Below are 11,854 nucleotides of genomic sequence, written 5' to 3' on the forward strand. Positions count from 1 at the left end.
AAAGAACAGAGTACCATATGTTCTCACTCATAAGCAGACCTTGAACAATTATAATACTGTAAGAAAGCATTTGGCAGAAAGGGGAAACTGTCAGGGGAGGGGGGTTGGGATTGGCAGTTGAGGGAAATTGCTAGGGGAGGAAGGGGCACACCTCATCAACAAGGGTACCTGCATAATCAATGTTTGTATACCTAACCCTGAATTGTACCCCACGTCTTTATAATAGAAATAATAATAAAGAAAACCAATGTGACTGATCAAAAAAAAGAATAACAGGTCTAATCATGAAATGTCAAAGCAGAGATGCACATGAGTGATATTTCTAAATAAATATGACACCTGGAAGGGACAGAAAAATATCTGTGATTTTTTTCCTGGTGACAAAGACACAGATTTCACCAGGTTAATGGTGGTTTGAGGTTTATATTCATCATGGAAGGAAATGCTTCACCAGACTACCAGAGGGTTTCCTGAAATACTAAGAATTCCTACTTTCCCATAATGGTGAGAATCTGGTGTATAGTAGTATTGTATTAGTCTGCTCAGACCACAACAAAATACCATAGGTTGAGTGGCTTAAGAAACAGAAATTTTAGTGAGAACTGTGAAAACAAAGCATTACCCCCCCAACCCCCGCACAGACAGCTTATGGGGGGCGTGGCACCTTCTATATTGCGGATGTCCTCCTGCCACAGTTCCAGGTGAGTTGTCATCTCCCGAGCCTTCTCCAGGAACCTCTTCCAAGACTTGCTGCTATATCGCTTCCACTGGTCCCACTCTGATAGGTATTTCATTTGGGCCTCCTGAATGTCCCTGCATTTAAAAATATGATCATGACAAGGTCAACAGCAGCAGCATCAAGACTCAGCATCCAATAACACCCCGGCTGAGAGGGCTGGAAGACACTCTAGCCCTTCCATATGACTGCTGAGAATATAAAACGGTATAGCCACTGTGGAAAACATCCTGGTGGTTCCTCAAAACATTAAACACAGAATTGCCAAGTGACCCTGCAAACTCCATATCTAGGAACATCTGCAAAAGAACTGAAAGCAAGGCCCTCAAACAAACACTTGTCACCAATGTTTGTAGCAGCACTATTCTCAATAGGCAAAAGATGGAAATGTCCATTGGTAAATGAGGGAATTTTTTAAAATGTGGTCGACCAGGCACGATGATTCAAGCCTATAATCCCAGCACTTTGGGAGGCCGAGGTGAGAGGATTGCCTGAGTCCACGGGTTCAAGACCAGCCTGGGCAACATGGTGAGACTTTGTCTCTACAATAAATCAAAAAATTAGCCGGGCATGGTAGTTTGGGCTACTTGGAAGGCTGAGGCAGAAGGATCACCGTATCCCAGGAGGTCGACGCTGGCGTGGCCGTGAGTGTGCCACTGGGCACACCAGCCTGGGTGGCAGAGTGAGACTCCAACTCAAAAAAAAAGTGGTCTAGCCACACATTGGGATATTCAGCCTTAAAAGGAATGAGCTTTTTATTCTTGCTACAATAAGGACAAACCAAGTGAAAGAAGCCAGATACAAAGGTCACACATAGTATGACATCTCTTATGTGAAATGTCTGGAACAGGCAAATATATGGAGACAGACAGTAGGTTAGTGGTTGCCAAGGAAGGAAGGGAGGTGGAAACAGAGAGCAGCTATTCTTTCTTTTCTTTTCTCTTCTCTTCTCTTCTCTTCTCTTTTCTTTCTTTCTTTCTTTCTTTCTTTCTTTCTTTCTTTCTTTCTTTCTTTCTTTCTCTCTCTCTTTCTCTCTCTCTCTTTCTCTCTTTCTTTCTTTCTCTCTCTCTTTCTCTCTCTCTCCCTCCCTCCCTCTCTCTCTCTCTTTCTTTACTTTCCATTGGCCAACCCCAGGAAATGGCTGTTTAATGGATAGTTTCCATTTTAGGTGATATAACATTTCTGGAGCTGGACAGTGGTAAGAGTTATTCAACACAGTCAGTACTTAGTGTCACTGAACTGCACACTTTCAAATGATTAAAATGGTACATTTTTATTATGTATATTTTATTACAATTACAAAAGTTTTTTTCAAAAAGCCACTAGGTGTGGTAGCTCAAGGCAGGCAGATTGCTTGAGACCAGGAGTTCAAGACCAGCCTGGGCAACATAGCAAACCTTGTATCTACAAAATATTTTTTAAATTAGCCAGGTGTGGTGGCACACACATACCTCTACTCCGAGCTACCTCAGGAGCCTGAGGTGGATCGATCACCTGAGCCCACGAGATCAAATTTGACTACACTCCAGCCTGAGTGACAGAGTGTGACCCCAATTTTTTAAAAAAGCCCAACTGAGGCCTTCAAAGGCTCAATAAAGCCATTGGCACACCCATATGACAGATACCTGCACCCAGTAAAATAACTCTACAGAGCATACCTGGCCTCTTCCCCAGCCCCACACCTCGTTCCCTTTTGTAGCTCCCAGAACACCTCTCTTTTATCCCTTCCCCTCATCAATTGGGCAGTCACTTGATTAACATCTGCCTCCAATACACCACAAGCTCTTGAAAGGCCAAGAATATAACCTTTATTGTTGTGGTCTCCTGTGCCTGGTACTCAGGCAGTAAACTACATGACAGTCTTGGCCATGTGTGCTCTGCTCACCTCTCCATCCTGTGTGCCAGCATGGCACCTGGCACCTAGTCAGTTCTCAATAAGTATCCATCAAATAACAAACACATAGTCCTCTGATTAAAAATAGTTACTGCTCCTGTATTGTACAAGCTGCTTTCCCATGAGCATGGATTACATTTAGATGGATGGCTAGGTGACAGACAGACGATAGATTATGTATAGATGTTAGACATATAGATGATAGAAGACATATAGATGACAGACTGATAGATGGGTAATAGATAGATAGCATATAGATGACAGATGATATATATAGATAGATGATGATAGATGATAGATGACATATAGATGACAGATGACATATAGATAGATTGATAGATGATAGATGATATATAGATGATAGATATATGATGATATATATAGATGATAGATGATAAATAGCTGATATATAGATGATAGATAAATAACAAATGATAGATGATAATGACAGATGATATATCGATGATATATAGTTAGATGATAGCTAAATGATATAAAGATGATAAATGATACAAAGATGATAGTAGATAGATTAGATAGATAGATGATATAAAAATGATTGATAGATGATAGTAGATAGACAGACATTTTAATTTTTTAATTTTTATGACTCATTACTTATAGAATAGAAAGCACATCCTTTAGGCTGGAATTCCAAGACTCTTTCAGTCAGGCCCTGGCTTCCAGGCCCTGTGTCCTTTTCCCAAGCCCGATCCCACACGTTTCCTGACCCTGCATTTGAGTCTTGGCACCAGTCCCTTTTTACTCAGTGAGCAACTACATATTCTTCCTCCTTCCTGCTGCCATTAGGGCCACTCACACATCCGCCTCCACCTCCTTCCTTCCCTTCTAAGTTGCTGAGCACATATTTACAGGCTAGGCACTGGGCAGGTCTACACAGGCTTTTCAATCTTGCACCCTTTGCTGTGGGGCCGTCCTGTGCACTCTAGGGTGTTTGCCAACATTGCTGAACTCCACCCACTAGAAGCTAGTAGTATTTCCTTCAGTTGTGACAACTAGGTACGTCTCCAGACATTATCAAAAGCCCCACTGGCCTCCAGGAATACAGAATGCTGGAGTTTCAGCCAGAGAGGGACTCATGGTCTAGGATAAGGGATGACAAACTATGACCCACAGGCAAGACCAGCCTGCAAGCTATGACTGGCTTTTGCATTTTTATTTTTATTTTTTTGAGTTGGAGTCTCACTCTGTCACTCAGACTGGAGTGCAGTGGCCGCTCCCTGCCACCGCAGCCTCGACCTGCTGGGCTCTGGCAATCCTTCCGCCTCAGCCTTCCAAGTAGCTGAAACTACAGGCGTGTGCTACCTACCACACCCAGCTAATTTTTTTTTGATTTATTGTAGAGATGAGGTCTCACCAAGTTGCCCAGGCGGGTCTCGAACCCGCGGGCTCAGGCAATCCACTCACCTCACCCTCCCAAAGCGCAGGATTACAGGCTGAGCCACCGAGCCCGGTGGCTTTTGCATTTTTAAATGGTGGGAAACTAAGTCAAAAGAAGACTATTTTGTGACACATAAAAATGATACGAAATTCAAACCTTAGTGTCCATAAATAAGCATGTATGCGTTTGTTTTTGTTTGTGTTTGGAGTCAAGGTCTCACTCTATGCCCAGGCTGGAGTACAGTGGCACAATCAAGCCTCACTGAAGCTTCAACCTCCTAGGCTCAGGTGTCCCTTCTGCTTCAGCCTGCCAAGTAGCTGGGATTACAGGTGCATGCTGCCATACCTGGCTAATTTTTCTAATTTGTTTTTATGAGATGGGGTCGGCTGGGCGCAGAGGTTCAAGCCTGTAATCCCAGCATTTTGGGAGGCCGAGGTGAGAGGATTGCCTGAGCCCAGGAGTTTGAGACCAGCCTGGGCAACTTGGCGAGACTTCATCTCTACAATAAATAAAAAATTAGCCGGGTGTGGTAGCACATGCCTGCAGTTCCGACTACTTGGAAGGCTGAAGTGGAAGGATCGCCTGAGCCCAGCAGGTTGATGGTGGGGTAGCCGTGAACGTGCCACTGCACTCCAGCATGGGCGATGGAGTGAGACTCTAATTCAAAAAAAAAAAAAAAGAGATGAGGTCTCGCTATGTTGCCTATGCTGGTTTCGAACTCCTGGGCTCAAGTAATCCTCCTGCCTCAGCTTCCCAAAGCACTGGGATTACAGGCATGAGCCACTGCACTGGGCCATAAAAAAGTGTTATTGGAACACAGCCATGCCCATTCTTTTATGAATTGTCTCTGGCTGCTTTCACACTATAACAGCAGGATGAGCAGCTGCCACAGAGACTGTGTAGCCCACAAAGTCTCAAGAAAAAGCTTGCCAACCCTGAGTCTAGAGGGGTGGTGGACATCCAACAACTATAGCTCTCTGGGAGAAGTGCTATAGAAGGGGATTTGGTCAGAGCTCTGGAAACCTGGAGGAGATGCCCCAAGTCCAGGCCTGATGCTCCCTAGGGAGTGAGGAAAGTGGGGGAAAGAGAAGGTACTGGAGCCTGAAGGTGAGAGAGGAAACATGAGGAATTTGCTGGCCACGCATTGCACGTGGCCCAAGCCATCACCCTCCTCCAGGCTGTCCTTTCCCATTAGACATGAAGCCTCTGTCAAGGGAAGGGCCTTGAACCTTCCATTCAAACAAGCCTCTTTGTGCCATGCCTGCTTCCTTTTCTGTAAATTTGGATTAAGAAAGTACCCACTTTTCTCCACTAGTGTCAAATTTGCCAACACCCCCCCCCCCCGGGAACATCAGGCAATGTCTGGGGACATTCTAGGCTGTCACAACTGGAGCAAGGGGGATGTGCCCCCAGCATCTAGTCAGAGATACCACTAAATATCCTTCAATGCACAGACAGTCCTCCACAACAGAGAACTATCCAGTCCCAAATGTTAAGTTAAAATAGTGCTAAGGTTAAAAACCAGCCAGGTGAGGTGACTAACGTCTGGAATCCCAGCACATTGGAAGGCCAAGATGGGAGAACTGCTTGAGCCCAGGAGTTCAAGGTCAGCCTGGGCAACAAAGTGAGACCTCTTTATTTTATAAAAATAAAAAAATTAAGCCAGGTGTGGTGATGTGCATCTGTAGTCTCAACTAGTCAGGAGGCTGAGGTGGAAGGATCACCCGAGCCCAGGAGGTGAAGGCTGCAGTGAGCTGTGATAATGCCACTGCACTTTAGCCTGGGCGACAGAGTGAGAACTCAACTCAAAAACAAACAAAACCCTGCCTCAGAAAGTAACGTGGGATTAAGGGAAATAGCTTGAACTAACACTTGGTTGGATATAACTGCTCAATAACTATTATCCATTAGTATCATAATTCTTTTGTCCTTTTCTTTGCCAACTTCTAGAAATGTATTGGTAAACCAGATAGACATGGCTGCTGCTCTCCTGAGTCCATTAGTTCCATCTTTCCAGAAAGCTTGAAAGCCCCTTGATGGAAGAAATTATATCTTCCTCTTGGTTGTGGCAAAGTTTGGTATAGATCAGCAGTATTCTGTAAGAATTCAGACTGTGAATCTAAAAGAATGGGAAATAAAATACATTCAAAGGGTAACGCCCTAGGGTCTTCTCCCACTCAGGGAGCTTTTCTGTCCTCTCAACCAATTCTTTTTCAAAAACAAAAAATAAATGCATTCATAAAATATTACTTTATTCATATATTTTTTGAGAATACAAGGCCCCCCAAATTAAAAACTAAAATCATCAAAGAGCTGGGCATGGTGGTTCTTGTCTATAGTCTCAGCACTTTGAGAGGCCGAGGCAGGAGGATTACTTGAGCCCAGGAGTTCAAGACCAGAAAAATCAGAAAAAATCAGAAAAATCAGCCAGGTATGGTGGCACACACCTATAGTCCCCACTACTCAGGAGGCTGAGGAGGGAAGACTGCATGACTCCAGGAGCTACAGGCTGCAGTGAGCCATGACTGTGCCACATCACTCCAGTCTGGGCGACAGAGTAAGACCTTGACTCAAGATAAGTAAAATAAAATAAAATCACCCAAAATATGTGTTTTCAAAGCCACCAGGCACGGTGCATCACCCACTGTGATTCTGCTACTGCCTTTGAGGGGCCCAATTATTGAGTTAAGCAGAAACACCCACCTCTGCCATGTCTGACCTATGTGAGAAATTATACTTTAAACTCTTCAAGAATAAAAGAGATAGGAAGCTATCTCCAAAATCCATCCTCCCCTTCTCTGGCACTAGCTGGAGGCATTTCCCAGCCTTCCTGGCAGCTATGTATGACCATGTGACTAAATTCCCTCCAGCAGAAATGTAGTAAACAGAAGCAATAATGTCTGTTTCAGATCTGGCTCCTAAGGTCCCAGTGCCCCTATCATTGTGCGCATGCGCCGTTGCACTAGGGGGAAGACCCTCTTGCCCTGCCCACCGAGTCTAGAATGGCCTTTCGACCTGAAGTGAAAGTGATGCTGCTTCAGTTCCCCCAGCCTCAGGAGGCCATTCAGGCTTCTGCTCCTCTCTTGAATCCCAGCTGCTGTCACATAAACAAGCCTGAGCTCACCTGCTGGAAGATGACACCCTGTGATCATCCCAGTTGCGGCCTCCCCAGACCAGCCCACAGCCAGCTGCCCCCCAGCCAGCCTGGATCAGCCGAATCACCTGCCCAGTCATAGCTGGCTAGATACACAGTGAACCCAAATGAAACCTGGCAACTGTCCAGCTGACTTTAGACTTGTGAAATATTGGTGTAGGCTACTAAATTGTGCAGTGTTTATTTTGCTGTGTAGCTAACTGGTGTATTCACACTTCATACTCTTTCCCTTTCCACTGGTTGGATACAGACAAAAATGAGAGTTTGGGGGTGTCCAGAGTCATAAGATGGAAGGAGCCTGGGTCCCTGAATAGACGCCACGTTCCCCACAACCTGGACCTAGTACTTTATGTGAGTAAGAAATAAAATTCTAGGGCATGGTGGCTCATACACATAATCCCAGAACTTTGGGAGACTGAGGTTGGAGGATTGTTTGAGGAGTTCGAAACCAGCCTGGACAATAGAGTGAGACCTTGTCTCTATAGGTGATGAGGCAGGTGCACACCTGTAGTCCCAGTTACTCAGGAAGTTGAGGCAGAAGAATTGCTTGAGCCCAGGAATTCAGGGCTGCAGTGAGATATGATTGTGACACTGCCATTTTTTGAAAAGGAAATAAGGGCCTGGCACAGTAACTCACACCTGTAATCCCAGCACTTTTGCAAGTTCAAGACCAGCCTGGGCCAACACAGCAAACCTCTTCTCTACAAAAATGCAAAAACAAAAAATTAGCAGGTATGGTGGCATACACCTGTAGTCCCACTTACTTGGGCGGCTGAGAGGGAAGGATCGCCTGGGCCCGGGAGGTCAAGGCTGTGGTGAGCCATGATCTGTGCCACTGCGCTCTAACCTGGGTGACAGAGTGAGATCTCAACTCAAAAAGAAAGAGAATAAACTTCTAGTATGTTGAGCTATTACATATGTGGGTATCTTTGTCACAGAGGCATAAAATTTTAATTATGTGAGCTCTTCAGGAAATGCATTCCATGCATAAAACCATAAAACAGACCTCTGCCTATAATGTACATTATGTGGTCCCAGGTGGGTATTGAACAAACCTTAGTCTCCGCTTCTCGGAGATGTTCAGTGCATACTTTCGAATAGACTGGCTGCTGAGGTTTTCAGTGATTTCGCCCTCCACCTGGGAGCTGTAGGAGTCTGTCGGCTTCAGCAAAGTGCCACTCTGCTTGTCCCGGGAAGGGACGGAGGTCCTCCTGCGTGCAGTGGACCGGTAGCTTGGCAATTCTTGAAGGAAGTTCACAGGCGGAGAGGAGAAACAGCTGGAGTCCAGAGAAAGGTTCTCTGGGTAAAAGAGGAGAAAGCCGTCGTTCCCAGGCACGAGCGTGGGAGCCAAACAACAAAACTCAGGCAGGAGCATCAGGGCTTGGAGGCCATAACAAAACCTTGCGGGTAGTCACTAGTCTGGGCCAGTGGCAACAGCATTCAGATCTTATTGACCATGATGATGCTCAAGACCAGGGGACCATCTGCCCGTGGGTTCACTTTCTGCAGCTGTGTGTGCACACATGCTTTAACTAATATTTGATTTCTAGCGATTGGCAAAACCCACTAGCTGAAAGTGTGGCCTTGGGCAAGTTATCTAAGCTCTGTTTTTCATTTGCCAAACAGGGCTGGTAATATTTGCTCCAATTATTCTTACACAGTGTAGAGAATAATAATGTATGCAATAAAACTTGGGAAGACATGAAGTGCTATGCAAATGCATGGCACTAACAACACAGACAACCCATAATCACAGCACTTGCTCTGTGTCCCACACTGTGGCTTCACAGGCACTTGGGGGATCTGGGCTGGCCTTGTAATCTGCTTGGAGTGACCGAACACAGGAGAAGTGATGTTGGGCCAGCCTCAGGAGGCTGGGCAGGCTTCTGCTTCTCTCTGGAGCCCAGCCAGAACAAGCCCGAGCTGACCTGCTGGAAGATGAGAGCACATGGGACAATCATGCCCCGAAAGCCATCCCAGACCAGCCTTCAGTCAGCTTACCAGTGGGCCACGGACACTCAAAACAAATGGCATTCCTATCTGCTGGTGTCCAGAGAGCCAGTGGCTGGGGGTGCTGAAAGCAGAGCCAAGTTGCTCTGACTCCAAAACCCTCATTTTTTCTACATCAGGGCCTCGGCCAGAAGCCAAGCTTTGCTTAGCCTGAGCAGCAGGCTAAGGCTGGTGGGCTTTCTGCCGAAGGGAAGGAAAGCCACATTCAAGGCTGGCTTTATGCCTGGTCAGATTTTAGTTGTGGACACACAGAACTCAGGGAGAAGAGGGAGGAGGCAGCTATTATTCATTATTATTATTTTGAGTCGCAGTCTCACTGTCTCCTAGGGTGGAGCGCAGTAGACCACAGCCTTGATCTCCTGAGGGCGATCTTTCCATCTCAGCCTCCCAATATCTGGGACTCCAGACACACAACACCATACCTGGCTTTTGGGGTGGGGGTAGAGACAAGTCTCCCTATGTTGCCCAGGTCTGTCTTGAACCCCTGGGCTCAAGCAGTCCTCCCTCCTCGGCCTCCCAAAGTGCTGGAATGACAGGCATGAGCCTCTGAGCCAGGCCAGTTACTGCCTAGGCAACTACCCCTAAATGCAGTACAGCTTACATAGCTTCATGTCAGATGCTAAATTGCTTGAGATTGGATTCCCACTCTGTTATTTATTAGCTGTGTGCCTTTGGGAAAGTTACCTAACCTCTCTGAGCTTCAGCTTCCTCATATGGAATACTCATTCACTCAACAACCATATCTACCATGTGTCGTATCTGCAGTGAACAAAGCAAACTCCCTACTCACATGGCACTTATATTCTGAGGTGGGGGAGAAGGAGACTAGACAATAAATATTATGCCAGGAGGTGATAAATGCAATGAAAAAAAAACAAGAACAGAATGGGGCAAGGGGCACAGGGTGCACTGTTTTTGATAAGGTGGGGTCAGGTATGGCTTCTCTGTTAAGGTAACATTTAGTTGAGGCTGAAATGAAGGGGAGGTGTGAGACCCATGAATGTTAGGGGGAAAGCTCCCCAGGCAGAAGGGAACAGTAAGCACAAAGGCTCAGAGGCAGAGGTGTGTGTGTAGGGCAGGTTGGAGGAAGAGTGAGTGAGCAGGAACCTGTGTGGTAAGCCACTTTGTTGGTGGCCCCCACAAGCCCTTCTGAGCTGGACCTGTGACTTGCTTTAACCAAGGGACACACTGGAAGTGGTGGCTGCCAGGTACAGCTTGAGTCCTAAGAGGGCCTGGCATCTTCCACTGTAAGAGGTGATGAATTGTGTGGAACTTGTGTGAAGCTTTATATATTAAGTGTGATGAATTATGTGAAATGTAACAAAACTATAACCTCATATATTAAGTATGCTGAAACTGTGCTGTGACCTCTCCCCTAAAACTTAGTAATTCTTGGAAACCTTGGAAAGAATGCCTTACTTAGAAGCCCCAAGTGGCTATGTTAGATAAGTTAACCAGCTTTTTCTGCTTCTGTAACCCCCACTGGCTGTGTGTAAGTGTTGTGCGATGAGCCCCTTTCAAATTCTGGTGGACTTTTCTCTGTTTGAATTGTGGCAGACAAGCGCCTCTTCTGGCGAGCTTTGTGTTGTTCGAATTTGAATTATAACGGCCTTGTGGATTAGGCTTTTGCCTATTTTAAAAAGACCCCTGCTGCAGTGTGGGGCCCTCGCCTAGAGACCTGCTGGTCTGGTGGGTGGCCCTGGCCAGTCAAACCTGGCTAATAAACCTCTCTCTTGGTAAATTGTGTGTTGGTGCCATGAATCAAATGCTCGGACCCCACATCATTTGGTGAGTTGGCCAGGAATCGAGCTAGACACGGTGCTTTACACTGACTGGCCTTGTGAGCCTGCTAGCCTGTAGACTCGTGATGTTCATTAGCACTGAAGCAGTTGACTGTCGGATGGGCCTGGAACGGACTCTCAGGTGGCCAACTACTGGGCAGGCTCAGTGTTTGCCATCCCTGGCAGACTCACAATGCCTCTGGAGTCCTCAGAGAGGTAAGCCAGGTTCCTGTTCTGTATGTGCGCACATCTGTTTGGACTTCCAGGAAAGCTGGACGCAGCATTACTTCCTGAGTCCAGGGTCCTGGTGAGACATCACCAGGGTCCCCTGTTTTGGGTCTGCCCTTGGGCAATCAGGCCAGTCCTTGTCTTTGTCTCGTTGTGCTTTGTGTTCGTAACTGTCGTGTCTTCTATTGCTCTTATTGTTGTTGATGTCATGGGACAGTCAGGCTCTCGGTCAAACACCCCCCTAGAACTGCTCTTGCATCATTTTAAAGATTTCCAAAATGCTGCACAGCAAACAGGAGACCAGGTATTTAGGAATAAGCTAACTACTCTCTGTTCTGAATGGCCAAGTCTTGCAAACGGTAATTGGCCATCAGAAGGAACTTTTAACTCCTCAGCAATAGAGAAAGTTCAATAGATCATCTACCGACGCCACCTGGACCAGATCCCATACATCAGTGCTCGGTACTACCTCGTCCTATAGTAGCTGTCATGGATAAGGAAGGCTGAATCTAATCCTCTTCATGTTTTAGCCTTATAGGAAACTACTGAAGCTAAGCCTCCAGTCCTCTCGCCTCCACCAGAGGATGACGAGACTCCACCACCATATCCTGTGGTGGGACAGGGACAGGGAGAAGGAGAAATCTTTAGT

At 46.2% G+C, this 11,854-nt stretch overlaps 1 protein-coding gene across 1 annotated transcript; it reads right to left on the bottom strand.

Annotated features, from left to right (window-relative positions):
• Positions 1–664: 664 nt before the first annotated feature.
• LOC103249926 (transmembrane channel-like protein 7) lies at positions 665–8,561 on the bottom strand (the record flags this gene model as incomplete). The annotated part of the gene is made up of 2 exons (XM_008048543.1): positions 8,242–8,561; positions 665–813 (listed from the first exon to the last, which is right to left on the bottom strand). Coding segments are annotated over exons 1-2 (469 nt in total), but the record flags the coding sequence as incomplete, so codon positions are not given.
• Positions 8,562–11,854: the final 3,293 nt, after the last annotated feature.

The sequence above is a fragment of the Carlito syrichta genome, unplaced genomic scaffold (assembly GCF_000164805.1).
Source record: "Carlito syrichta isolate Samal-C Ts95f unplaced genomic scaffold, Tarsius_syrichta-2.0.1 Scaffold124444, whole genome shotgun sequence".
Classification (NCBI taxonomy): domain Eukaryota; kingdom Metazoa; phylum Chordata; class Mammalia; order Primates; family Tarsiidae; genus Carlito; species Carlito syrichta.